We start from the raw sequence: 27,949 nt of genomic DNA, 5'->3' as shown, positions 1-27,949 counted from the left end.
AGGTGATGAATTAGATGCACATGATGCAGTGTAAATAGAAAATGTAGTAACAAAGGGATTACCATGGCCATTATTTGTTCAAATGTTTGTTTTCATCCATGTCAATGTACCTTAAAGACATATTGTTTTTGTTGTTTGTTTTTGTGAAAATAAAATCAGCTCTTAATGTGACCTCATCAAACACACTCAAAATCTACAGTGTACATATTAAGCAACATATAAAAAATGCTAATTTCTTTAATGTACTAATATAACGACTATCATGGATTTTTTTTTTGCAACCTTAATTTTGGCTCTGCGTACTCTGCGTATGGGGAGCGGCGGCCCCTCTGGATCAGAGCCCCCCCACATATAAAATCCCAATTGAACCACTGCTTGTAGTACACTTTAATAAACTTTTTGCTAAGGGGTTGCTGGGACGTAGTGGTCAACCGGAAGTGGCTCTATAACCACTTGTTGAAAGGGCTACAGCGCCACCTAGGGTAGCGGTTTCAGCCATACTCCGGCCATTATCCGATCTCTTAAAGGCCATGTACATTCGGATAATTGACACTGTCCGTTCGAGTAGCAAAATCGGTATAAGGCTTAATCCGATCTAGCTGTCCCATGTAAACACATAGCCTATGACAAAAAAATCAAGAACAAATGGATTGTAATAAAGTAATGAGCCGCCGTCTACGTAGATACACATTTAACGGACCATTTATGTATTAAAAGAAAATGCTAGCGTGTTTTCGCCTAGCGAAAATATTGATCCCAAGTATCCATGACTAATCGCGTTTAGTTTCTCACTGACATTTATTAGTAGCATCTCTATCAGCTGACTGATCACAACACGCAATGCTTTTCATTTTCTCTCGGACATTTATTAGTAGCATCTCTATCAGCTCACTGATCACAACAACCCGCAATGCTTTCGTTCTGTCCATTTACAGCACTAGGTACGTAGCGTATAACTAACATTTTATTAAAACACCCTAATAGTTATGTTGAGCTTAGTCAGGGTTCATCTTTAGTTACAATGGAGCCTAGGAAGGAAGATGCAACTTCAGTTTAAAGATGGTTACAATGGTTTAGTGGGAACTTTACACTTTTATAAACAGACTTATGTAAGTCTGGTGCAGAGGGCAGCTGGGCTGCACCAAGGCACTTCGCTGACCGAAGTGTCCATCAAATTTAAGACACAGATGTTATCAGCATTTAAATATATATATTTTGTATACAGTTTTTTTTTACTTTGCTTACTCTCAAATCCACTATGTGTATTTTGAACCTACATTTTTACTAAATACACAAATTCTTGATTATGTCCTCTGAAACAAATATTGTGGCGAGCAGCACGGGAAGGACGAGACGGGAGCCCAGGTTGAACAATTATGCAGTTCCGTGCCCCATACACCGCACGACTACGGACTGCCTTTATTAACAACCGAACGTAACAGAAACACGGGACACCTGACCAACACACACAACACTTTCACTAATGGTCCCGATCACACTACACATCATACAACAATGGAACAACACACAATTAACACACATCATCCCGAGAAATTAGCCCCAACAACAGAACAAATCAACAAAACCCCCTTTGTCAACTGACAACCCCAATTCCCAGAATCCCCGCGGCCCCGGAACATGGCGCCCACACCCGTGGTCGCCACACAGCTCCCACCTTAGGGGTCAGACGTCCCGTCGACCCCAACACCCAACACATAGTCCCAAATGTTCAGGGGGTCGGCGCCGCCGCCTTGGCCCCTGCCAGCGGCGGCCCCGTTGCGGCGCAGCCTTCCTCCCTGGTTGGGACGCCCGTCTCCAACAGTCTCTATTAGTCCTGGGGGTGTGGTCGGGGACCACCGCCATCGGGGCCCCCACCAGTTCCTGCCGTAGGGTGGCGCTGGAGCGCCGTCCGTTCACCCCATCCTCCGCCGCCCTCCGACGCCTGGCCCTCCGACGGCCACGCCGGCGGCTGGGATGGACTGGACGCTGTCCAGTCGGCCCGCAATCCTTGACCCACCGACACTGCTCCGGCTCGAGGTCCGGTGGCCTGGGTTTCCGGACCCGGTCCTTGTCCTGCCCGGACTGGAATGCCACTGGCATTGTGCCACGGGAGAGGGCTGTCCCAGCCGCGTCCTCCCGGGCACCACAGCGGCGGCAGCAGTACTTGGCCGGACCACACTGGTCCTGGCAATCATCCTTCGTGGACGGCTGCATGCTGGGTTGCTCACAAAACTCCCGCTCCGCCCGGTCCGCCACCTCAAGAGCCACCTCGAGGTTCGGAGGCCCGGTGAGGCGGACGTGCCGTCCCAGCCGCGGCGGGACAAGTCCTTGGAGGAACGATTGAAGGGCTAGTTCCTCCCTAGCCGCAGCACGGGAAGGACGAGACGGGAGCCCAGGTTGAACAATTATGCAGTTCCGTGCCCCATACACCGCACGACTACGGACTGCCTTTATTAACAACCGAACGTAACAGAAACACGGGACACCTGACCAACACACACAACACTCTCACTAATGGTCCCGATCACACTACACATCATACAACAATGGAACAACACACAATTAATACACATCATCCCGAGAAATTAGCCCCAACAACAGAACAAATCAACAAAACCCCCTTTGTCAACTGACAACCCCAATTCCCAGAATCCCCGCGGCCCCGGAACATGGCGCCCACACCCGTGGTCGCCACAATATGTTTAGTATATAAATAAATATATATTTTGCCCCTACAAGTTCTATTTTTTTAGTTTTCTGTGTAGTGTGCTTAACGTCACGAGTCTGCACATCAGATTCTGTTTTTGGCATGATATGTGCCTCTGACAAATGTAGTGACATGGCATAACCATTGCTGCAGGAACAACACAGGTAAATGGGATTTACCTACCGGCCACAGCTTACTAGCATGACAACCAGGTGAGATGTAGACTAGCCGACAGGTGAGGATGATAGTGGTTAGAATACGAAAAGATAGGAATACTAAGACGTGTAGATATTCTGTCAGTTATTTATTCATTATTTTAAAATCCCTCGTGCGAGAGCTCAACAGAACGCTGAGGTGATTCAGCCAATCAACAACTTGAGGCATGAGGGATGGGCGTGGCTTCTGAAGCTAAACCGCCGAGATTAGCTGGCTAGGACAGCGTGACCCTACCTGCCTTCTCTCCTGCCCGGCATGCGGTGCCAGCTCATCACATGGTATAGCTAGGCAAATAGACGGTTTGACTCCCAGCCCAACGGTTCTGGGTCCGAACCCCCATGTGCTCTGGAGGTATCCTTGAGCAAGGCGCCACTTCCTGCTCACAAATGATGTCTCTAAAAGTCCACTGCAAGTGAGTAATGACTGTAAGCGGATAATGACTAATAATGAATATAATAATAAATATAGTAGAAAATGAGATCAATGAGTTGAGAACAATGCCACCATGGGAATTGCAACCAAAGTTATAAGTAACTAATAATAATGATTATTATCCCCATTTAGGTGTGCATATAAAGAGGAACAGACACGTGGATTCAAGGTCGGATGTTATAGCAATGTGAATGTATTTATTACTGTAAAGTATGGTAAAGAAAGTTACGTTTAAAACAAATGTTGTCTTCTTTATGATGGCGTACAAGCAGCACAACAACTAGTTGTAAAATAACTAGTAATAATAACTATTTTGGCAAAATAACAATATAGATTCCTGACAGGGTCAGAGGTTTAAATATGAATCAATTAGTCAACAAGCCTAGCTATTGAGGTCAAAAGTGTGAGCTATGTCTTTGGGGATGACCACTTACCAAGCCATCTACCAATCGCTGGAGCCCTGGGACACAATGCCAACAGCAAAACTGCCGTTATGCTGGCACACCAGACAGGAAATGAAGGAAGCCTTCCTGTGTGACCGCTATATATGCTAAAGTGGTAACCACACACACACCTTTCTTAAAGGTGTGTGCGGTCTTAAATATATCCCTATTTGTTATACCTATAAACATACTGTTCATAACTACTTTTCTTTTGCAATTAACTCAATACTTGAAATCAAAATTCTTTGTACACGACCCATGTTACTCTATTTCTCTTGAGCCTCTGCTTAAGGGACATGGGTAATAACAATATAGCTGTAGGCATGAGTCACCTGCCCTCCGAGCACTTGGCTGTTTCTGCCCTGTTCTCAGGCCGTAATGCCATGTATTTAACTCTCTATACGGTACCGTTCAATGGGGGCACATTCTGGGCAGGGCCATCTGAAGAACTATTAATACCCTGTGTGTGGCGTGGGTCGCCACCGTTGACAGAACGCGGTAACCTGCAATCATGAGTCCGCCGTCTCCGCCCAGCCAGCGTACCGTCTTCTTATACGGACAACTCTGTTACTCTTTGGTTTTGTTTTTATGAACTACTCCTGTTTGAACTACACTACTGTTTAATTATCCTCTGTTTTTGGCTTGCGTCCTATATACTTGCAGAGGAAAGTCGAAAAAGTAATGACCTTGAGACACCGGCCTCAAAGTCTTGAGACACTGGTCTTGATTTGACCGAAAAATAAGTGCACCGATATGGATAGAGAGATATTATTATTATTATCTTTATTGACCAATATTGGCCAAAGAGTGACAGCACAGTGATTGAAAGCAACATATTGACATCATATTCATCACACAATTGAGGTTGCAAGACAGTGGCCTGGGTGCTTGACTCCCAGGTCAAAAGGTACTAGGTTTGATCCCTAGTGTCCCAGCCTCTCCTTGGGTCACACCTGCTCGTCAATGACGTGTTTAGGAAAACATTGCAAGAGCGTTTTCTAATTGAAGTAAATAGTAAATAGGGTTGTCTAGCCCTGAGGATGAGGTCTGCCATTGTACTCTTCAGCTGAGGGGAGTCTCTGCTGTGTTGCTAAACAGCACTGGAGTGCTGGAGTGGGAGGTTCACAGATGACTTCCTGGGTATATCTGAACTGGTTGTATCCAGTCTGTTCTGCCACCAGCCTGGATGGTATATGTATTGGTTTAAAATAGGCATATCACTTTATTTGCCCTTTTGATTTTGTACACCTCACCAACATCCATAAAATACCTTTGTTGTAAACAACATCAACCACACATTAAAGTGTGAAAGAGTGGATATGTGAGAATGTGAATAATAGCTATTATAGTTATACAGTTACCTTTTGCTTAGATTCTCTATAATAATATGTTCACCGCACTATCCTTCACTCTCCGTCTCTAAGAGATCCTACTGCAAAGATCCATCTACCCCCCCCTCCCTCTCTCTCTACCCCTCTCTCTCCCTCCCTCCCCCCCCCTCTCTCTCTCTATCCCTCCCTCTCTCTCTCTCTCTCACTCTCACTCTCTCTCTATCCCTCCCTCTCTCTCTCTCTCTCTCTCTCTCTCTCTCTCTCTCTCTCTCTCTCTCTCTCACTCTCACTCTCTCTCTCTCTGTCCCTCTCTGTTGAGTCTCAGATCCACTAGTCTCATGTAGACTCCTCCACCCGCACAACTCCCCATAGTACAGCTCCCTCTCTCGCTCTCTTTCCTGGAGGTATGTTACACAGACAATTTGTGTGTCTGGTGGGTCTGCTCCTGCTCTGTGAAGGTGAGAGAACCCTGAGGGGTCGTATGTCTCTTGACCATTTGTTGTTGCTTTCTTTATCTTGTACTACTTGCACTCATGTTGTTGCAATGGTTTAGCATCCGTGCTAGAACGTCATAGGTTGACATTCAGACCTTAATAGCTCCTTCAGTGTTGTCAGATGATCAGAACAAATGCAGAATGCTGTGTGTGGTCAGAATTTCCGGCGCTTTGCCGGAAATGTTGGTCGGAAAGTATTTCTGATATGGGCTATATGGTATAATGTCAGACATCAGACAACACATGCACACCAAAGTCTGCGTCATCAATCTCATGTGTGTGTGTGTGTGTGTGTGTGTGTGTGTGTCTGTGTCTGTTTCTGAGAGAGTGTGTGGTTTTCATATAGTGTCTGAATGTATGAAGGTTGACCATAAACACGAGGACACAGTGAGGGGAACTTTGTCAGGCAAGCTTTTCCTTTTAATGTCCCAGTGCTAAACAGAGTTGTTCTGCAACTGTGGGAAGGCATTCATATTCAGAAGTCTGACAAATTAGTAAATTATGAAACAAAACAATTGTGAAAATGTATACAGTCACCTTATGGATGAACTTTGTTGTTACCAATGGCATGTAAACCTACTATTCATAGGTCCAATTTGTGTGTGTGTGTGTGTGTGTGTTGATGTCTAAGTGTTTTGAACGTGGTCGTGTTGTGTGTGTGTGTGTGTGTGTGTGTGGGGGGGGGGGGGGGGGCGGGGGGGGGGGGGGGGGGGGGGGGCGGAGATTGAGGCGAGCTATACCAGTTGGCTATAATCATCCTGTGATCAGGGATAAGGTGGTGTTTTTATAGCCGTCTGATCCAATTGAGAATTACGCAGCCCCTCTGTACCAACGACAGTGAAGCATGAGGGGCCCTCTCGCTAAACACCATCCACACGTCCCGCCAGCGGATTAGCCAACGTCATCCTTTATCGGCATCATCACAAGGCCTGTGGCGCAGGTTAAGGCAGCCTTCCCATCTTAGACAACAGAAGCGTTTAGGTTTTACTTCCATGCAGCTGCTGGTGAGTTTTAATAGTAACCGATGCCAGGTGAAGCATTTACTCTGCCTGTTAAGTCTTAAAGAGCTTAACTAAGGACAGAGTTAACATACACTCAACTACGGAAGCGTTAGGAGGTTAATACAGTTGTTATGTCTTTAAAAGCTGCTCTCCACCCATCACACTATTTCTGGAAGGGGGGTTGTTTTTTAAAGGCTACTGTTTATGGCCTGCTCAGCTTCTGGTCTAAGCAAGGCTATTCGTTTACATAACATCGGTAATAGGCCAGCAATTAGTCAGTAGGTAAGCCTAATGAATTTGTCAGAGGTTGAGAGATTAGGTATATAGGCCTAAAGACCTTTAACCTCCACGTATTAAAGCTTTTTTTCCCTATCGTATTCATCACATAACCTTCATAAAATCATTAAAACTTAACTTCACTCAATGATATATCTGTTCATGACATTGGCTATATTTTTTTTATTTACTATAGCCCTGCTAAAAAATATCTTATTTGTGCCCATGCATTAGGTTTGTGTGTATTGTACTGCAACATGATATTTTTGTTGCAATTATGGACAATGCAATACGATTTTGATGGTATGTGTGTTTTGGTCAATATGGTCAGGAATCAGTTTACAACTAACTTACTTGTCTTGCCTAATTGGGATTGCCTTTGCTTACTATAAGAAGAATATAACATAATCCACAAGAATAGGCAGAATATAATAATCCCGACAGTAGAATATATGTAGGAATAAAATATGTTCATGTCTCATGCCCTTTTGTTTTGTTTTGTGTGTGCATGTCTGCGTGCGTGTACTCTTGTGTGTGTGTGTGTGTGTGTGTGTGCGTGTGTGTATGTATGCATGTGTATGTGTGTTTGTGTGTGTGTGTGTGCGTGCATGTCTACATGCGGGCTCTCGTGTATGTATGCATGTGCTTGTGTGTGTGTGTGTGTGTGTGTGCATGTGCATGTCTGCGTGCGTGCCCATGTGCGTGCGTGGGTGCACGTCTGCGTGTGTGTGCAGGCCAGGAGCAGGGCAGCGCCGCCACGGAGCCCTGCGATGACTTCACGGACCTGGACCTGACGCACTGCCTGCTGGGCACCTCGCTGTACGTCCGCCTGCTGCTGTACACGCGCTCCAACCCGCGCTGCGGCCGCGAGCTCAGCCACCAGCACCCGTCCTCCGAGCCGCTCTTCAACCTCAGCCGGCCCACCGCCTTCGTCATCCACGGCTACCGGCCCACCGGGGCGGCCCCCGTCTGGATCGACCTGCTGGTGCGCCTGCTGGCCGAGCAGGAGGACCTGAACGTCATCGTGGTGGACTGGAACCGCGGAGCCGCCAACCTCAACTACTTCATCGCCGTGGCCAACACGGGCCACGCCGCGCACAACCTCACCGCCTTCATTGTTAACATGCAGGTGTGTGTGTGTGTGTGTGTGTGTGTGTGTGTGTGTGTTTTACTGCTTTGAAAGCAGAGGATGGTTACAGTTAGAAGTCATATGAACGGTCACTGCATGGAAGGAAACAGAGGCCTCTTCAACAGAAGGAAACACATTGTCGTATCGGACGTTGTGTAGTAGTCGTATCCGTCTTCAGAACCACATTGTGACGGTACATGTTTACCAGATGTGTGTGTGTGTGAGCAGCAGGTTAAACAGATATCTGAGGTCAACAGTACTTAGTAAGCACAGAATAGAGCTCGTAAGTCCGCCCCTTTCGGGAGACCCCCATGGGACCTCTGGGCTACGAAAATTAGAATGGGTTTCAATGGAGAGATGGAGAGTCTTTCTTTTACACATATGTTGTTTGTGGATTTAAATTATAATTGTTCACGCAAAGAAAACAAAAAAAAATTCGCGAAGAAGTTTGATAATGTTAGGTTTTGTGTGAGGCCGCTTTGTGAACTACAGCCCCTCGCTGCTCTCGACGCGAATGATATACGTCACCACCACTCTGGTACAGATATGGCGATCTCTGCTCCACTTCACCGCTCTTTTCCAAGGGGAGGATAAAAGCATCGAAAGAGTTGAAAACCATTACAAGTCGGGGCATGTGTCGATTTTCAGTTATGCCGATGAAGAGATTGCCGGTCTTGTCAACGCCAGTCGCAGGGAGCGTGACGTCACATACGAGACGTAGTCTTCCACATTGTGTTTTCTCTACAGCAGGGATGCCAGGGTGAAATCTGTCAGGGGACCAGATTGTTTTCAAGTGGGACCTCGGGGGGCCAAATTACCGGTACACTTTTGGCCTGGCAAGACCAAACACTAAACAAATAGACATGCTATTTGATATAATTAATGAAGGCCTGCTATACATTAAAAATTAATTGCAATACACAATAGCCTCGCAACGAAGCATACAATTATATGGCAGCCAAAAGCAATTTACCCTTTTTAACTGTGTAACATCAACCTCTGTATGTCAGTAACTTACATTTAAAATATTTTAAAAACAACAAGTTGAGTAGGTCACATACATAACACAAGTAAACTGTAAATTACTTTCATCAAATTTATTGACAACTTGCACATAAAATCATCTGGATGCACAGGCCTAATTAGGCAAATTAAAAAGATGGCCAGGCTAAGTAGCCAAGGCCTGAAGAAGTCAAAATATGTACCAAGGTTAAGTACTCAAACAGGTCAGGTGACTAAATATTAAGTAGAAACTGATAATAAAAAAAATATTGCAACATTACAACAAGCAACTGATAGCACATTAACTTTGTCAATCAACTCCCACAAATATTTCCACATACCTATCTCCTTTATTTCCTCCCCATCATTACTTCCCTGCACTATGAAACATGAGGAAGCCAGCTACATTTTACATGTCGAAGCCAGAAGCCTTTTAGTTTTCACCAGCTTGTCCACATTGGGGGACAGGCTCTGGGCCGTGGCTATTTTCATGACATCATTGAGATGTCCATGTGTCAGGCGATTGCGCACTTTCGATTTATTAAAATTCATTACTGAAAATGCCTGCTCGCATAAATATGTTGTGCCAAACATACAAAGGATTTTACCTGCAAAGGCAGTGATAATTGGGTACTCGGGTGGCAAAGACTGGTAAAATGATTCAATACCAGTAGATGCATACGCATCTTTCAACCGCGCACAGCATTGCAAGTCTATCAGTTCCATTTGCATCCCCTCTGGGACCTCGGAAGCATCCGTCGTGAATGGAGACCGAAAAAGCGCAAAGTCCTTTTCCAGTTCAGAGAAAACCGTGAATCGTGAGTCAAACTCGTGCATGAGGCCGGAAAGCAAGCTTGCATACTTGACCATGCTCTGATGGTTGACAGACAGAGATTTTAAACATGGGAAATGGGCTGCATTGCGCTGGCTGAGCTGTGCCTTCCATAACGCAAGTTTATTTTGAAAGGCACGGACACTGTCATAATACTCGGTAACGAGTTTGTTACGACCTTGCATAGTAACATTCAAGACGTTTAAATGTTCGGTAATGTCCACTAAGAAGGCAAGGTCTCTGATCCATTCGGGGTCGTCCAATTCCTCCACAGGCTTCCCTTTAGCCTGCATGAACTCGTCTATCTCTTTGCGTAATTTGTAGAACCGTTTGAGCACTGCGCCTCGGCTCAACCAACGCACATCGGTGTGATAGGGAAGGCCCTTGTAAATGTCATTTTCAAATAAAAATGCATCGAATTGCCGATGGTTAAGCCCTCTGGCCCTGATAAAATTGACAGTGGCAATAACGACACTCATAACATGCTCCATTTTCAGACTTTTGCAGCACAACGCCTCTTGGTGTAAAATACAGTGAAAGTTCCAGAATACCTGGTCTGGGTTTGCCTCTCGTACCTTTTCTCTCAACTTCACGACCACCCCGGCCTTTCTTCCTACCATGGAAGGTGCACCATCCGTAGCCACACTGACAGCGCGACTCCAGTCCACCTCCAGATTGTCAAGGGCCCCGACAAGGCTAACGAACACGTCGTTAGCTGTAGTCGTGTCTGTCATGGGTACCACGGAAACAAACTCCTCCGTGACATTCAAGGCAGCATCCACTACGCGAATAAATATCGCCAACTGGGCCGTATCAGTCACATCAGTGCTCTCGTCAAGGGCAATAGAGAACGCGATGAATGACTTTATCTTCTCTTTAAGTTGGCTGCGCAAGTCGCTGGAGAGCTCTTCCACTCTCTCGGTCACTGTAGGTCGGGATAAGCTGATGTTCGCTAGGGCTTGTCGACTTTCTGGACACACTAGCTCGGCTGCCTTTGTGATGCACGTCCTCACGAATTCCCCCTCAGAGAAAGGCTTGGAAGCTTTAGCTATCTCCCATGCGATGACATAGCTCGCCTTCACTGCCCCTAAACATGAAGTAAAATGTTATGTTAGTATACAGAAATCCCCATTCGAAAACAACTAGGCTACAGTTGTCGTAAAAATAAGACTTTGAGAAGAATTAAAACGAACCTTCATATGTCTCTCGGCATTTCGAGAAAGCGGATTGCTGTTTTCTGAGGGATGAGGCTAGCTCGTTTAGCTTTTGTGCCCTGCGCGGCCCTGTGTACTCGTTGTACTTCTCCTGATGGGTCTCGTAATGTCGTCTGATGTTGTACTCCTTTGGCACAGCCACTTGTTGCGAACAAATTAAACATACAGGTTTGCCCCCCACTTCCCAAAAGAAATACAAAAAAAAATAAATAAATAAAAATTTATAAATAAAAAAATAAAAATAAAACTCTTCCCAACCACTGATGTAACGGGGCCGAATGTGATGTCAATTCGGGCCGGATCCGGCCCGCGGGCCGCCACCACGGCATCCCTGCTCTACAGCCTTTAACTGAACAATTGCACAATAAACGGACAAACTCTTGACATGAAAAATTATCATTTAAATCCACAAGCAACATATGTGTAATCCGGGGCGTATAAAGACTGGGACCAGAAGATAATTACTTTCTCTCCGTTGAAACCCATTCATATTTGACAATCTCAGAGGTCCCATGGGGGTCTACCGGAAGGGGCGGACTTACGAGCTGTATGAGGGTGTTAACATGACATGGTACTGTGCGTCCCCAGGAGGAGGGGGCTTCGCTGGACGCAGTGCACCTGATAGGGGTCAGCCTCGGCGCTCACCTCGCCGGATTCGTCGGAGCCAACCTCAAAGGAAAGATTGGACGAATCACAGGTGTGGGGGCCCGTCATGGAACCTACAAGGCGTGTACAGCTTGACGTCACATCGCAATGAACGCCGCCATCTTGGAAGCATAGGAGCATTGGATTGTTATATTTTGCTGTATACCGTATAGCTATTTTTGTTAATGTCTGTAGTAATGTTTTTTGGAAGATGTTTAGTAATGGGTTGTAATGTCATAATAATGCAAAGACATTGTTGCTTTTAAAACTGCCACAGCGTTTGTCATGCGGACGTGGCAAAATTGTTTCCTTAGCCTATGTTGATTTAGGTTTTACAGCAGCCTACTACAACTCTTAGCTCTTAGGAAAAAATCCCATGATGCGTTCTGTAGCCCAAGCCCTATTATCTCATGCATCATACTTTAGATATAATATAATAATGTAATGTAGAAAAATAGTGCAGAGAATGTCAGTCCTGTGTTGCCCCGCCCCCCCCTAGGCCTTGACCCGGCGGGACCCATGTTCACCAGCGCCACTGAGGCAGAGAGGTTGGACCCCTCGGACGCCATGTTCGTGGACGTCCTGCACACCGACATGGACTGTAAGAACCCCTGGGACCAGAACCAACTCTGCTGTCGCTCCTCTACTGAGCCCAGACCGTAACCCAACAGGAAACAAGGCGTGACTCCGCCCCTTCAGTCTCTGGGGTCCGGCCCAGGCTCTGTGCCGTCTCCCCCCCCCCCCCCTCAAGAGTTCTGCTGTAACCCAGTAGAACTGACGGACCCCTGGATTAGATGAGGGTAAACTGCCACTGCTTGCAGAGGGTCACAAGATTGATTCCCTCTGATAATGCAGAATCACTTCCTTATATCGATGAACTCTGGAATATAGCTCTTAACTGATGTTAAATAATAGCGCAGGACACCCCATTCAATAGAGAGAGAGAGAGAGAGAGAGATGTATGTCTAAATGCAGGATGCTTTACCAACACATTGCATGTCGTCTCTGCAGCGTTTGGGCTCAACGGCGCACACGGTCATATTGACTATTACGCAAATGGTGGAGCTGACCAGCCGGGCTGCCCTAAAACCATATTCTCAGGTAAGCACACGCACATGTACACACACACACAGACCAATATGCGCGCACATGCAGGCACACACACAAACCAAATGCGTGCACACACACACACAAACACACCCACACATGAAAACACACTCACGCACACACAAGCGCATGCGTACACACACAAACACACATGCACGCGCGCACGCACTCACAGACGCACACTCACACACAAGCAGATGCGAGTTCTCAACACACATACAAAACTTAACCAACCAAAACTGTCTGTAAGTCATTTTCTTGCACCCTCTCTTTCAGGAAAATCTTATTTTGTCTGTGACCACCAGCGCTCCGTGTTCCTCTTCCTGTGCAGTCTCAACCGCACATGCTCTCTGACCGGCTACCCGTGCGCGTCCTACAGTGACTTCCTGGATGGGCGGTGCCTGCAGTGCGAGGCCTTTAAGCCCGCCCCCTGCCCTGTGCTCGGTGAGTGGAGTGGGGGGAACACACACGTACACGCAGAAGTAAATAAACAGAGGGCGCTGAAGCCACACCCCTATCTGCTGCCAGATACAGCTCTTTATTTAAAAAAACACAAAATTCACACATGGAAATAAACAAAAACATTTGCCTATGATCAACGATGGCATGCATCAGAAAATGTGGTCCCTCTGAAATATCCTTAAAGGGCCTCCACTCTGACCATCTTGTCGGATAGGGCAATTACTTCTGTATTAATCACTATGGTGACCGACTGTAGCCCACCTCCTCCGGATGTTACCATGCTGCCCGTGTGTCTCTCTGCTGCAGGATATGACGTCAGCAGGTGGAAGGATAAACTCTTGGGATTGGGTCAGACCAAGGCCTTCTTCAGCACCACCGCCACACTGCCCTACCGGAGTGAGTTCCTCCCGGAAAGCCTTCCTGATATTAAAGGGGTGATATTATGCCACCAGGTGGGAATGTGATCTGCCTTTTCCTGTGTTTTAATGACATCAGAAATGGGAGATTTATGATGGATAGATGAGTCTACCAGCCTACCCAGTGGACTGCAGCAACAGTCCACTGGGTAGGCTGGTAGACTCATCTATCCATCATCTCTAAAACAACACAGGAAAAGGCAGATTTTCAAACAGCTTGTAATGGCTGATCACACTCACCACTGATGGCATAATGTCACCCCTTTAAATGTTGTAAAGCTAAGTAGGTAACACTTCACAATAAGGTTACATCCACTTACTTTAGTTAATGCACTTATAAGCGTTAACAGTTAATTGACAATTAACTAATGTGTCTAGTAACCTAGTAAACTAACCCCAACCCTTACCCTAAACCTAACCCCTATGCTAATGCTATATAATAATGATTTTTCCCGCATTAACTTACGTTTATTAATGGTTAATATTGTACCCTTACTGTTAAGCGCTATCTAGAAAGAACTTAACCTGTAAGAAACGCAACACGGTCAAATCAAACTGCATCTGACTCAGAGTGAAAGCAGCGTTCAAACCTTCTGACCGCAATAGAGCCATTTCACAGAGGTGTCATACTCGGAAAGGCATAAGTGTTGATCGTAACACTTATTATAAGTCTGCTAATTTCATGTACTGGCTACTTTAGGAGTGCAGGGGGGGTGGACCAAACTTGTACAGATAACACACCTTTGACCCTTTTCCCAAAGCTGTCATAGCAGGGCAAACACAGGTGGAAGCGCTAGTATTGGGTGGGTATGCAGGGGGTTCCTTTGTGTGTTAAAACACCTTTGATGGCCAATGTGTTACCCTTTTTTTGTTTGTTTGTTGGCCTGGCCCGGTACATAACATGAGCATACTCATAGTTATATTACCAGCGAAACCCGTTTGACCCGTCGGCGCCATTTTGTTTTTAAGACTCGATAGGTAGATTGACGAACACAGAGATTGTGACATCCGTGAACAACACGCAAGCTCTGTGTTCGCCAATCTACTTATCGAGTCTTAAAAACAAAATGGCGTCGACGGGTGATCTACTGATGGTATTGTGTGTATGAAAAGTCATTTTTAATAAACAATCTGTACACTTACAAAGTTCTCAATGCCTCGTTTTATATGTTAAGACCCTTATTATACTACCAAAGAAGTGTCGGGCTACTTTTAGCCTTTTAAGTGGTTTAAAATAGCGATTTAGTTTTTACCATAACCAGTGCCCCAATCGTTCTAAGTTTATAGCGTTTTGATAGAATCGGCCAAAAACAGCCAACTGAAGAAAGTGTCTATATGCGTTTTTTGCTCCAAAACGAACGTTTCAACTTGTCATACAAAACATATCCCAAATCCATTTTACACCTGAATTACCCTTTAAGGTTGTAATGGGTGTAATGCCGTGTGTGTCCTGTGTTTGGCAGAGGCGAGCTACAGGGTGGACATGGTGACATGGAACCAGTACCTCCGCTGGGGGCTGGTGTACATCAGACTGTACAACGGCAGGAACTTCACAGAGACACGCATCGACCAGTGAGTGTGTCCCCCATGCACTATATATTTTAATATATAAATATATATACTTTCATGACATTTGTATCAGCATATTCCCTCTACATCGCGACTAAGGACATTATTATACACATTATTTATTGTTTCAGGATGCATCATTTGCTAGGTTCAGACTTCTGAATATGCATGCCTTCCCAATAGTTGCATAATGAATCAGAATGTGGTATTGCCAGACAGTTTCCCTAACTGGGCCTTTGTGTATATCAGTAATACACGCCAAAGCTCTCGCCTCTCAACCATCGCGACCTTTGACCCGTTTCCTGGTGCCCTTCTGCTCACACCTCTTATTTTGAGTCACTTCACGATGAGCTGGCCCCCTGTATCTCTACCCCCACACATCAACGCTCGGCCCAGCCTGGACCCAACTCTCTCCTCCCTCTCTCCTTCTCCCCCTTTCCTCCTCCTCTCTCTCCTTCTCCTCTCCCCCTCTCTCCTCCTCCTGTCCTCCCCACTTCCCCCCCTCCTGCTCCTCCCCTCCTCTCAGCAAGCTGTTACGCTTCGAGCAGTACACCACCACGCGGCTGCTGGCCCAGTTTGACGAGGACGTGCACCCCGTCCAGAAGGTCGTCCTGCGCGTCGGCATCGGCAACGTGATGGGCCCGCGTTACAAGATCAGACTGCTGCGCATACGGCTGATTCCCCTGGACCGGCCCGAGAGGTGAGCTCTAAGCCTGACCCCAACCCCCCCAACGAGGGCTATACGCATCACAGGGGCGGTCATCATCCTGGTGATAACGAGACGGCTCGCCAGTGATGGCGCTCCGGTCAGAACGCAACCGAACTTAGTAGGATCAGTTTCAAGTTTGCAGGCCTTTATTTCCTTGATGCCTATCACCTGCTATCCTTTTGCTTTTATTTATGAGAAGCACATACAGTATTGCCACTATATGGAAGGCAACACTCCCCCTTATCTAGAGCTGGTTTACCAGTAGGCCTACACAACGTTTACAACTGAGCAAAGTCATGCCAACAGACGTTACGTCAATCAATAGTAATGTATGTGATGTGATGGTTGATTCTTTTATATTGAGTAAAACGTCGTTCGCGCAAACTTTCCGACGTCGCGAACATGTTTTCCCCATAATCTCCAGCGATGTGAAGGCACCATATATCACGATCACAGGATGACACACGTGCAAGAAACTAGAAACCATACATTAAAGACTGGATCTATGGCGCTCCAACAGCAACTGATGACTTCATTATTGATACTCAACAATCTAATGTAGTGGGTGTCAGGTCTGACCATCTCAAAGGCTCTTAGACACACACACACACACACACACACACAGGACTCTTCATTTCATTTAAATCCATTCCCTTGTCTTCCCCGTTTCTCTCCCAGGCCCGCCCTGTGTCGCTACGACATCATCATGGAGGAAAACATGGACGTGATGTTTCGACCCCTCCCCTGCGACGCACACCTCTGACACCTTTCAAACAGAGGCCCGTTTCTCCTGAAGCACACGGGCAATATCACCACCGCGCTATAAAGTACCGAACCACAGAACAAGACAACAATCCTACACAGTTGGCCCCTGGGAGCCAAACCAGAGATCCTGCAGGTTGCATGTAACTGGATTAAAACCGGTGGTGGTGGAGGTTATAAACATAAACAATCAAAGGAAAATAGCACTGGTTAAGCCACTGTCTTGAGGGTTCAGGTGGGACAAGGGTCAAGACAGGTGATAGTGTGGGAAACTAGCTAAATCCCGCCTACAAGTCTTCACTGTGATCGACCAAAATGAGCGGTGACCTGGTTTGATATATCATGGTGATGATACTGTTTATCTCCTTATCTGTCTGGTCATGTCGGGAAAAGTTAGAAACTTGCAATATTGAGTTAATCTAGGACAGAAGAAGCTGAAAACAATCGGATGGAATGTGGAGGCCATTTACTAAATATTATTTTCCTTTTGAGACTGATTTTTTGTAGCATATTTTTTTAATCATTTCAATGCAGTTGAAAAGTCAAGTCCAAATACAGCTACCGTCTCGCCTTATGCTAGCTTTCAGCTGGAGAGAAACCGAACTGGTACTACTGACATGACTTTTGTTACTAGTACACAAAATGGCAGTCAACCATTTCATTCATCATTTTCAATAAGTTGAAATATATTTTTTATATACGCCTTTTTCATATGGATCAGCATATGTTCTAGCTGAATGAGTAAAATCGTTTACTCATTATCAGACTGCAATGCTGCATTGATGTTGCCTCAAGAATTTTCCATAGAGTTAAGTTAATGTTAAGTTTAATTCAGTATATATTAAACAATGGAGCAGCATTAAAACAATTGTTGACCATGATTTGTTTGTATAAAGACCAAGATTTGATCTTCAAAACATGTATTTCATACAAAAATAAACATGAAAAAGCAGTTTATTTTGTTAAAAACAATGCTTTAAACCTCATCCTCAATGTAATAAATACGTGTAAGTGTCAAGTAGAATGTTTCATCATTTATGTCTGTAGAATTCTTACTTTTCCCCCTTTACAGAAGTTTGTTTCATGTTGCTTTTCCAGTCCATCTGTCTAGGAATAGACAACATACCAGCTGTGCTGCATTAAGTCAACAAAACCCCACATTTCTTTTTTTAAACAAATTTAATTTTTTATTTATACACCAGGAAGATTCACTTGATAACTCAAGCAATTTCTTATACAGAGAGCATAAATTGATTTGTCCAAACGGCTTGTTAATTAACAAACAAAATATAAACCTTAATTGTTATCATACGAAACACTTAAACAGCAAGCAATTAGAAGCACCCTCAAAAGCAGTATTTCAACACGAGGGGCGTGGTGTGAATCATTTCTGAGGACAAAATGAGGAGGTTGAAATGAAGGACAGGTATTCAACTGAAACGGGACGCAACTATGTAGCACTAAATATATTTGGCTTTGCCCCGAACCAATCTGGCATGGCCACTCAGTAGGAAAGAAAGCAAGACGCGACGAGTCAAACACAAAGACAAATGAAAAGTGAAGAATGAAAACATAGTAAAAAGTGTGCATTACACAGATCATAGAAAAAACATCAAATCAGCCCATGTTCATACTTACAGCGGCCACACTAACATCCTACATCGCCGACACAGGCTTTGACCTGGACGCCGTCTTCATGCTCTCAGAGAAACTTTGACAGTATCGTGTATTCTCAGCATCGGTGCGCTTTAAAAAGAACCAGCCATTCACGCCAATCTGCAGCGTTTTCAAAAAGAACCGAGCTGGCAGTTCTCCTGTCTGAAACGAGAGCCTAAAGAAGAGGAGCAGGGAGGGAGGAGAGGAGAGGAGCAGGGGGGAGGAGAGGAGAGGAGAGGAGAGGAGCAGGGGGGAGGAGAGGAGAGGAGCAGGGGGGAGGAGAGGAGAGGAGCAGGGGGGAGGAGAGGGGAGGAGGGAGAGGAGGGAGAGAGAAAAAGAGATAAAGAACCAAGGTTAAATATTGTCTGGGCTTTAGAAAGACAGATACACAGGTTTGACCCTATTATATGGACAGATGAATTGAGGGCTCGAGAAGATATCAGTCCACGCAGATATCAGAGAATGCCGACGGACAGACAGACTGACAGAGAGCTAGAGAACGGTAATGTGGAAACAAGAGAATGAAGTATAATGTACAAAAACGCATAAAAAAATCTTGAAAATACTTCAACATATACAAACCAGGGTCCGATTGGGTCATAAATATTAATTTCAGCCCATAATTATACTGAATAACAAAAGGCAGGCCTTACTTCCAACATGTTTCCCCAGCCTAAACTGAAAGTAGTACTGTGTACTTCCCGCCTGTCTGAACTACGTGGGCTGTCATGTGGACGGGCAAAAGGACAGCCCTCGCTTACCAGCTTTGCGGTTGCCATGGTTTCTACTGCTGGGGCGGGCCAAGGCGATTGCCGAGGTGACCGTTCCGGCCAGGAGGGTTGACGTTCTGCCTCCAAACACCCCTGCCTCTCCTCTGAAACTAGGGGAGGAGAAGGAGGATCGCCTGTAAGCGTCAAGGTCACTCAGCCGATGGGGAAATGTTGATATGGTGTTGGGAAGTTGAGATCTCTCGGGACGTCTCTCTCCTCAAAAACACCCATTTCTGCCTTGCTGGAACATTTCGCATTGGGGTAAAAGATTAGCAAATGAATAACAGAAGATAAGGTCCCTCACCCTGAGGTTCCTGGGGCCCTGCGGTTTATGGGACGCTCTCTCAGGCCAGCTGGGGAAACCCCCCGCCTCTTCCTGCTCTCCAAACCCGCCGTACTCTGCAAACATGGCCGCCGGCTCACTGGAAACAAAGGAAGAGCATCGGAATGTGGTCTCAGGTTGTGAGAGAACAATAATACCAGATAACACTAAACAGCTTCCGTCTTGTAACAGAAACTCCATGACGGCACAGGCGCATCCTGCAGTTTATCTTGTACAATCAAATGAGGAGGCCTGAGTGACAACACTGCCGTTACCTGGCGGGCCCCGGGGCCCCGAGGGGCCGGCTCCCTCCAGCGATGGTTATCTTCACGCCCTCCGTCCTCTCCTGCCGGCGGCGCTCCAGGTTGTTCCTCAGGTCATCGGGGTCTCTCAGAGGCTCCGGGGGGTCTGGCTGTAGGGGCAACTCACACCGTCACCATCACCCTTAGCACTCAATGCTGGCTCAGGGATGCCACTCTATGTTCCTAGGATCTATGATCCTTCAATATTTCTCTAGAATTTGGCCGTTTACTGGTACCTTTATCCACCACTGTTGTCATTTAAAAGGACAATGCCGGTCTGGGCGATCGAAACACCGTAACCGTCTCCCTGGATTCACTACAACCTCTGCTAACAATATAATGTAGAAATTACTTCCTGGTACTGATTCTGCCGGAGAGAATCTAGCGTGCAGGTAGGTCTACCACGAATGGAAACAAAGGCAATAAGTCCCTAACCCTTTTGAAATGGCAGCCGCACGCACGCTGAAGTCTAGGGATTCCTCAAGTGAACACCGAATCTATCCTCTGTGAACATTGACTTTATAGCCTAGCGTTCAGGGGTGTTCCACTTTAACCAAAAGGTTAAAGCTGAGCGGAGGAGAGAAGAGAGGTTCATACCTGCACAGCAGACACAGGCTCGTGGACGGGGAAGTTGTTCATCGTCATGGTGAAGCGCCTGGGCGGAAGCAGTGGGGTTAGCAGCACATCCCACACACACTATTATTCACCATCATTACAAGGGTTTCAACGAAAACTTTTGAGGGGTCATTTAGCAAACAACAGGGACAGTCTGAGGGTCAGGGTGTTTAACCTTCAACCGAGAAGTTCTGGGTTGGGTTCCAATTCCTGTCCCTGCAGTCTACCAGTAGTCACATACATTTGTAATTGTATAGCCCTTAAACACAGTAACAGCCTTGACCCGAAAGGCCAAGAAATACCTCCCGGTGAAATCAAGGAGTAAACCCTGGGAACGAACGCAGTGGCGGATCCCTCCTTCTAGGGATAGTTAAGAAGGAAAACTTTAACGAGATGCCTAAGCACTACCCTGTCACTCCACTTTATATTCTATGTAAATCGCTTTAGAATTTTTTTGGGGATGAATAACTAAATAGTGGTCAAATATTTTTCAGAGAATAGTGGACCAATACCCTGAGGTTGACGCCGTCTGCCAGCTCCCATCAAACTTCTGCTTGTGTTTGATGCTGGAACAACCAGACCTACTTGTTCAGCGTGGGCCGCCGGTCCTCCGCCACCACCTCCTCCCCGTGCCCGGTGGACGATGAGGGGCCGCCATCTTGGGGCGCCGAGAACCGCTGGTTCAACGAGATGGTGTTCCCCCTGAAGTACTGCTCTGTAATACGCAGGATTAAACAGGAGGTGAGCGTCTCCCGCAAACATTTGTCACGTTTCCTGAAAGGAATAAAGGAAACGGTTAGTTCCACCAGGCTGACCTTTGACCTGGTGCACCAACGTGATCACTTCCTGGGCAAACGTTCCCGAGATGGCCGCGTTCTCCCTGAAGGTTCCAGAATGCTCCATCATGGGCAGGAAGTCCAGCCGCTGGCGGCCTACGTTGACCAGGTCCAGAGACAGCTGTCGGTCGGACGAGTAGCATAGAGCACTGCGGGGGGAGGGAGAGAGAAGGGCTTTAGCAAAAGGGGACAGAAGGGACTGCTATGCAAAAGATTACAGAGCTACATAAATGACAGATTGTATTTGGATGGACGTTTCAATACTGTACAAATTAACCAACCAACCGTTGCTATCCAAAAGAAAAATAGAAAGGAATATCGTCTTCATGTCATCTAAGACAGGCGGTACGATTTAACAATAATAATAAAGATAGTGATACTGAACTTTGACTTTAAATACAACAATTCAATACATTTCTTTACCTTACCAAACAAACTTACCTTGGAAGGCACGTTTTAGAGGCACCGAGTGAAAAAAACAACATTCTACCTCAAACCCTCAAAATGTGATGTGCATTATACAGAAAATAAACGTATAGCATGCTAATTGTGTTGTGTGTATTACATGTGAAAGAGACAGGAAGGGATGCAGTTGGTACGGGTGGGAGTGAAAGTTCCGTTTTTTCTTGCTGCTCTCCATCTTTTACGAAATCATCTAGCAATTCGGCAACTGAATGCCTTCCTTGTCTTCATCTTTCTTTGCCTCTTCCCAGACATTAAATCGACAGAAGTCCTCCGCTCACCAGAGCCCTTTGGCCGCATGTGTTTTACGAAGTGTGGTTCTCCGGTGCTTCATGGCTGCCGGTGGTCTGTTGACTATTTGAGCGCAGCTTTTGTTGTTTCCAGGGAGATCTCCATCTGCAGTTGCTCTGTCCAGGTAACCACCACAGGTGTTCCAGATGAAGCCCCTGCCTTCTCCATGGTGCGATAAGGGGTGATGCATTCCTTCCCACAAAAGTTGTTTCTGGTCCAGTATGAGAGCTTTGAAGGGGAAGTGACTACTGTTGGGCTGCTCGCCCAACAGAAGTACCTCCTGTTGGGCGAGCAGCACCCTTGGGTCCTTCCAGAGAAACATCAGCCAAGACTAAATTCTGAGTATCAATCAAGAAGGATGACGTTGTTTGAAATTCACCACTTTCACACAAATTCAAATGTTGCCGTTGCAACTGTCAGTTGGTTTACATCACTGATTTTTATCAGTGATGTACGCGAGATGTTTTCCCTTATTGTAATGTCGACAAAGCTGAAGGAATCTTGGTGGAATGGTACAAAAATTGTCCAATGTTGATTAAAGTACTTCTTCCATCCCGTTAAGATTCCTGGGGAAGGGATGTTGGCAGGAGGTTTCCTATTGCCCCTTCTGCCGAGTAACACATGGACGATACAATCCAGGTTTAACCCACAACATGGAGGGCTGAAATTGTCTTTTTAGTTGCTTCTCTTTGTGAACATGAGGCTTGTCACATCTTCTCCTGTCTGGAAAATTCTTCAGACAAAACACACAAAACATCTGAACCAGATGAGAACACTTGATAATACTGTGAAGTTCATATGGAGAAATTATTTTGTCCAGAAGACCTGCGCCTCCTCCAATCACACCATGCTTGTAGATGTGGAAATATAACCTTTATTGCGATCTTCTGAGACATCAAAAGGATTTGTTAGCATCAATGTTCATTCTATTTCTGCATCTCAAACTTATTATCTGTTGCTTTGTTGGCCGCTTGATCCATAAACTCTTAAATGGGCAAATCTCTACGAAGCTTAATAGTGAGGTCAATGCTGACTTAAAAAAACAAATACATTTAAAATTAAGAGGAAGTCACTGGTGTCTGGTGGGCGTGAGCTGGTTGGCTGATGGACGACCAATCAGTGTTAAGAATTGAAGTATCTCTTGCCTAAGATGTATCATCATGTTTTGTAGGTGATGATGCCCAAAGCCTTCCATCCGCTCTCATCTGAACAGAAGATGTGACAGAAAACCCTCTTCCGGGTTGGTAACCTCTTCGTTTCTTCAGTTTTTGAAAAATACACTTAGGGAGGAAGCACAATGGTATGATTTCTTTTTCCTTTGCTTGTTGCAGTTTTTGCAGCGTTGTGCTCGGCGCTGCACCGTCCTCCAGAGTCACCTTTTATCAGTTCTCCAACCGGTGTCTCATGAAGAGTCTAAGTTTATACCAGCGCCTCACGTTTACTGTGACTGTTGATCCCTTCCGCTCCGGTGAATCATTTCCGTTGTGATATTGCAGTTATGCATCTTTGTCTACTAAATAAATGTAACGCTTCCAGTCTTCTTCATAACAAGTTCTTGCTGATGAGATGGATGATCAATGAGCTCTGTGGGTCTGAATCGGTTTTCATGATGTTCCAACGTGTTCCAATGCACCTCAGATTTAAGACAAACACAGATGTTCATCCTTTTTAGGCTTTGCATTTTTCTGTCACCAAAAAATCCTCCCGGTAGACGACATTATTTTGTATTTTATCGAGTTTGAATAGTTCCCAGTTGAAGGCATGTTCTCCGTTGGTTCTTGAGTGTAAGTGTCTTTGAGTTATTGCACAATACAGCAAAGGGTGTAGTTGGGACTTCAAGCATGGAGGGGCCAGATACAGAAGCGTCAAAAGGGAGCACATCCATCATCCTTAAGGATAATTGCATTCTCTTATTGAATCTGGTGTCATAGAGAAGTGGCTGTCTCCATTGGTCTTCACACATTCGCTTGACCACGCACCTTCCTCCACTACATCCGTTCAATCCACTCTGCTGGCTGGTACCCTAGTCAATCGTCCTGGTCGATTTTAAATAATTATTCTAGAGAAAACGTGAACTTTCACCCTTCACCCTTAAAGTTTGAGAATACTATACCTGTTTTTGCTCGCGGGACGGTTCATGTCCACTTTTATTGTCAGGGTCTCCTCCGACACCACCATCACCTCGCTGGATTCCTGTTGATTCTTCCATCTGTGTTCCCGCTGACTTGGCCCGACAGGGACCAGGGGTCTAGACATTTCTCCGGACATGCTGCTTCTCCCCATATGGGGTTTAGAATCCTTTCCCGACCCAGGGTTTTCCTGTCCTGGCTCTCCATGACTATTGTCCTCCCTTTGGTCCCGGAACGCCTGTCCTTGGCGTCCCTGGTTAAACTCTTTGTGGCCCAAAGGGAACGGTTTCCATCCCCGTCCCCGTCTGGGGAAGTCTTGATGTCCCCGTCTGGGGAAGTCTTGATGTCCCTGTCTGGGGAAATCTGGACTATCCTTCCTGGGAAACTCTTGAAGTCCCTTCCTAGGGAAGTCTTGATGTCCCTGTCTGGCGAACTGTGGACTTCCTTGTCTGGGGAACTGTTGAAGTCCCTGTTTGTGGTACTCTTGAAGTCCCTTCCTGGGGAACTGTGGACTTCCCTGTCTAGGAATCTCTGGGCATCCCCGTTTAAAGTCTGAGTGTTCAGACGGAAGCGCTGGGTGTTCCTGGTCAAATACTGGACGTCCCTGGCGAAAGTCTGCGTGTTCCCGGGGAAAGTCTTGAAGTTCTTGGGGAAAGTCTTGACGTCCACGGGGGAATTTCGGCGAGAGCGGGGCATTTCGTATTGGGCTAGCAGCCAACTCTTCATCATGATAAGCCCCTCTTCGACCGACGTCAATCCTGCCCCTTGCTGCTGGCGGGCCGCCTCTGAAGTGGGCATGGCCTTTCTGGTGAGAAAACTTCCCAGGTTGGTTGGCTCTGTTATTCCCCATGAGGCCTCTTCTCGATTCACGGCCTGGTTCTCTTCTCCCATCTTGAAAGGGTGTTTCTCTGCTCTCCTGCCAAGGCTCAGGCCAGTTGTTCGAACTCCTATCGCGGTCCGGCGTGAACCCCATCTGTCGGGGGCGGCTGTGGCGTTCCATATCTTGATGGCCCCTGTCGGTCATATCCCAAGCCGGGGGTCCCCGGTTGTTTGCGATGCCGTGACCGTGTTCGACCACGAGGGGTTTCAATGCGCGGACATCCCCCAGCGCCTCTCTGTACCCATCTCTGGGTCGATCCCTAAGCTCCTCCTCTTTCCCGTACCTGTGTTGACATAAGAGCAGGTGAGATTGTTCAACAGGGATACACTGGACAGACATCGCTTTAGCAAGTGACTGCACTGACGCAACCTCCCGTGGTTTGGGAATATTGACCTATAAAGATCGTAAATTACAAACTGAATAATATATACGGAAACTAAGTACCAATGAATTGAGGAATTACTATGAAAGTATTTACATATCGGCAATTTTCGACCATATAATACTTGATTCATTGCTAACAATCAGAGTTAAATTAATGAACAAAGGTCAGTTAGCAGTCAAAGTATAACAAAATGCATAGAAAAAAAATGATTCGATAAATCTGGTTAATCTCACTAAGATCCACAAACCCATTACTGGTCCTCAAATTGATATATTCCAAATTGTACCTGTGTCAACCTATAATAAACCTACCACACCTTTAGTCAAATACCTTTACATTTACACTTAAACTAAATGAATAGGGATTAGATAAAGTAAATGTAAAGGTGTTGGAAAAACTACCCACTACGGATTATCTGGTATCTGATACCAAAAACAAAGTCAATTCTGGTTATGCATCTACACATGTTAATACTTAAATGTATGTTATTTAGGCATGCAAAGAACAGATAAAGAGCAGTCGAGGGATGTTTTCTCTTCTATAAAAGCAGGAACTCCTTGAACCATGGTCCTCTTGTTTTACATATTTCTGCAAGTTTCGCACGCAAGAAAGATTTACCCAGGATGCACGTGACCCTCCATGTCCCTCCTGTGTAGATTTGAAATGGGGCTTCTGTCCCGACAAGAGTCCTCTCTATGCCTCTCCATGTGCGAAGCGCTCTTATCCCTCCTTTCCTCTCCTCTCCCTTGCCTGTCGGGGGGCCTGTGGTCCGGGCTGTGGTCTAGGGGTCTCTCCTGGCTCCTATGCGGCCCGTCTCTCCTCCGGCCCAAGGAGGGCTCTCGTGAACGGGACAGAGAAGACGACAACCTCTCCCTGTCCATCCAGTCGGGTGAGTCGCGGGACCTACCCCCTGGATCGCCGTGGCCCCTGAAGTCTTCCCTCCCTCGGCCTGCCTTCACCCGACTGTCGTGCCTCTGGTGGGGCTGTTTCGGTGACAGCCTCCTGCGCTCGCCGTAGCCTGGCTCCTCTGGGGAGAGCGGCGGTGGAGCCGTCCTATGGCCCAGCTCCTCTGGACCCGAGAGACGCCGATTCCCGCGGAAAGCTTTGCCGTCCTCCTTTTCGAGGCATTGCCAGCGATCTCCTGGGTCGTCTCTGGACCGCTGCCCTCTGCGATAGGACCGGTTGTCCAGGCGGGCCACTAGCTCCTGGGGATCAAAATCCGGATCATCCCACGGAAACTTCCGGGATGGGTCTTCATGCTGCCGGGGGTTTGATCTGGATGGGGATGGGACCACGAGGTTAGTATGAAATTAGTATGATTCTTAGCTTTACTTTTCAACACATCAGTTCAACTTTATATTCACAGAGGGAAGTCCCATCAACAAACTCCTTATTATTTTAACATGTATCAATATATTTCACATTTCCACAGAATAACATGACTTAATAAACATGTTATGACATGTCTTGTAATTAACACTATATTCACCTGTAATGTGGTGATTGGGATCTCGGATTTGACATTTCCTCCACCTTCAAAGAAATACGATCAAGCAAAAAGATACATTTTACAAGCTGTATAATGGATTAATGTGCGGTCATTTCTCAGCAAAACTCAACATTAGTAACAACTTATTCTTCAACCTAGCCCAACTTTTGCTACCATTAGCAACTATAAGATTGTGTGTGTGTGTGTGTGTGTGTACGCGCAAGCGTGTGTGTGTATGTGTGTGTGTGTGTTTTCACTACTCTTTCCTAGTGAGATAATGTGATTGTAGCAATAGCTGTAGCAATAGCTGTTGTGGATTACAGAGAGGCCACTACACCATCACGTTTTGCAATTACAAGGGCGGTACCTGCTGTTATTTATATCGGTACCACTACCGGGTAGCCAAATTGCTTTAACGTGTACATTTAATTGTGAAAAAGTACCACTGATTAAGGCGATTTCCGCTGCTTTCACTTACCCTTCTCCAAGTTTCTGTACGTCGGCTAGCTCCTCAGCTAGCTGGAAGCACAAACGAAATACAGGCAATCACGCATGCACACTCACACACGCACACACACAAACGGCTAGGATATTCAAATAGTTAAGTAAATGATCCACATCGAATAATACAGTGAAAAAATCGCATCGAGTAGAGTTTATTCTGATGTCCAATATATGTGATATCCTCTAATGGCACGTTGACGATGTTCTCCGTGGCCTCCACAGAACGGATGGCTAACTTGCTCCAACACTATTGGCTGACAGGACTAAGGAGGCGGGACCTTGTGGAGACAACATGCGTTGCGCTGTGAAAGTACCTTTCCGTTTGTTACAAGGGATTGATGTTCATGCTTATTGTTATATATAAAACTTAATAAATGCTGTGCATATTTTATTAAAGGTTGTTTGTCTTATTTTACTGCTATACTGTGTTTGAACATTTACAACAGTTAATTTGATAACTGTTTGACACAAAGAAGTACAAAACTTACCGTTTATAAATAAATGCTAATGTTTAATGTTTAATAATCGTATGATCATAAATTGTTGCCTTGAATAATTGTA

General features: G+C 45.9%; 2 protein-coding genes across 2 annotated transcripts; one reads left to right on the top strand and one right to left on the bottom strand.

Moving 5' to 3' along the window:
* The first annotated feature begins 5,468 nt into the window (after positions 1–5,468).
* On the top strand, positions 5,469–17,129 carry lipib (lipase, member Ib). The gene is made up of 10 exons (XM_079755180.1): positions 5,469–5,587; positions 7,635–8,029; positions 11,666–11,774; positions 12,222–12,323; positions 12,734–12,823; positions 13,106–13,273; positions 13,598–13,687; positions 15,171–15,279; positions 15,803–15,976; positions 16,664–17,129. The coding sequence occupies exons 1-10, from the start codon at positions 5,536–5,538 to the stop codon at positions 16,746–16,748; spliced, it is 1,374 nt and encodes a 457-aa protein (XP_079611306.1). The 5' UTR covers positions 5,469–5,535; the 3' UTR covers positions 16,749–17,129.
* Positions 17,130–17,907: 778 nt separating this feature from the next.
* LOC307088767 (uncharacterized protein) lies at positions 17,908–27,596 on the bottom strand. Its single transcript, XM_079754753.1, has 11 exons — positions 27,363–27,596; positions 26,885–26,928; positions 26,014–26,670; positions 24,115–25,293; positions 21,228–21,397; positions 20,998–21,127; positions 20,395–20,452; positions 19,771–19,907; positions 19,478–19,595; positions 19,165–19,283; positions 17,908–18,578 (listed from the first exon to the last, which is right to left on the bottom strand). The coding sequence occupies exons 2-10, from the start codon at positions 26,917–26,919 to the stop codon at positions 19,188–19,190; spliced, it is 2,580 nt and encodes an 859-aa protein (XP_079610879.1). The 5' UTR covers positions 26,920–26,928; positions 27,363–27,596; the 3' UTR covers positions 17,908–18,578; positions 19,165–19,187.
* Between the last annotated feature and the right edge of the window lie 353 nt (positions 27,597–27,949).

This window comes from Pollachius pollachius, assembly GCF_949987615.1.
Source record: "Pollachius pollachius genome assembly, chromosome: 17".
NCBI classification, from domain to species: Eukaryota; Metazoa; Chordata; class Actinopteri; order Gadiformes; family Gadidae; genus Pollachius; species Pollachius pollachius.
The sequence above is the reverse complement of the archived record's forward strand: the minus strand, read 5'-3'. Positions and strand labels throughout refer to the sequence as shown.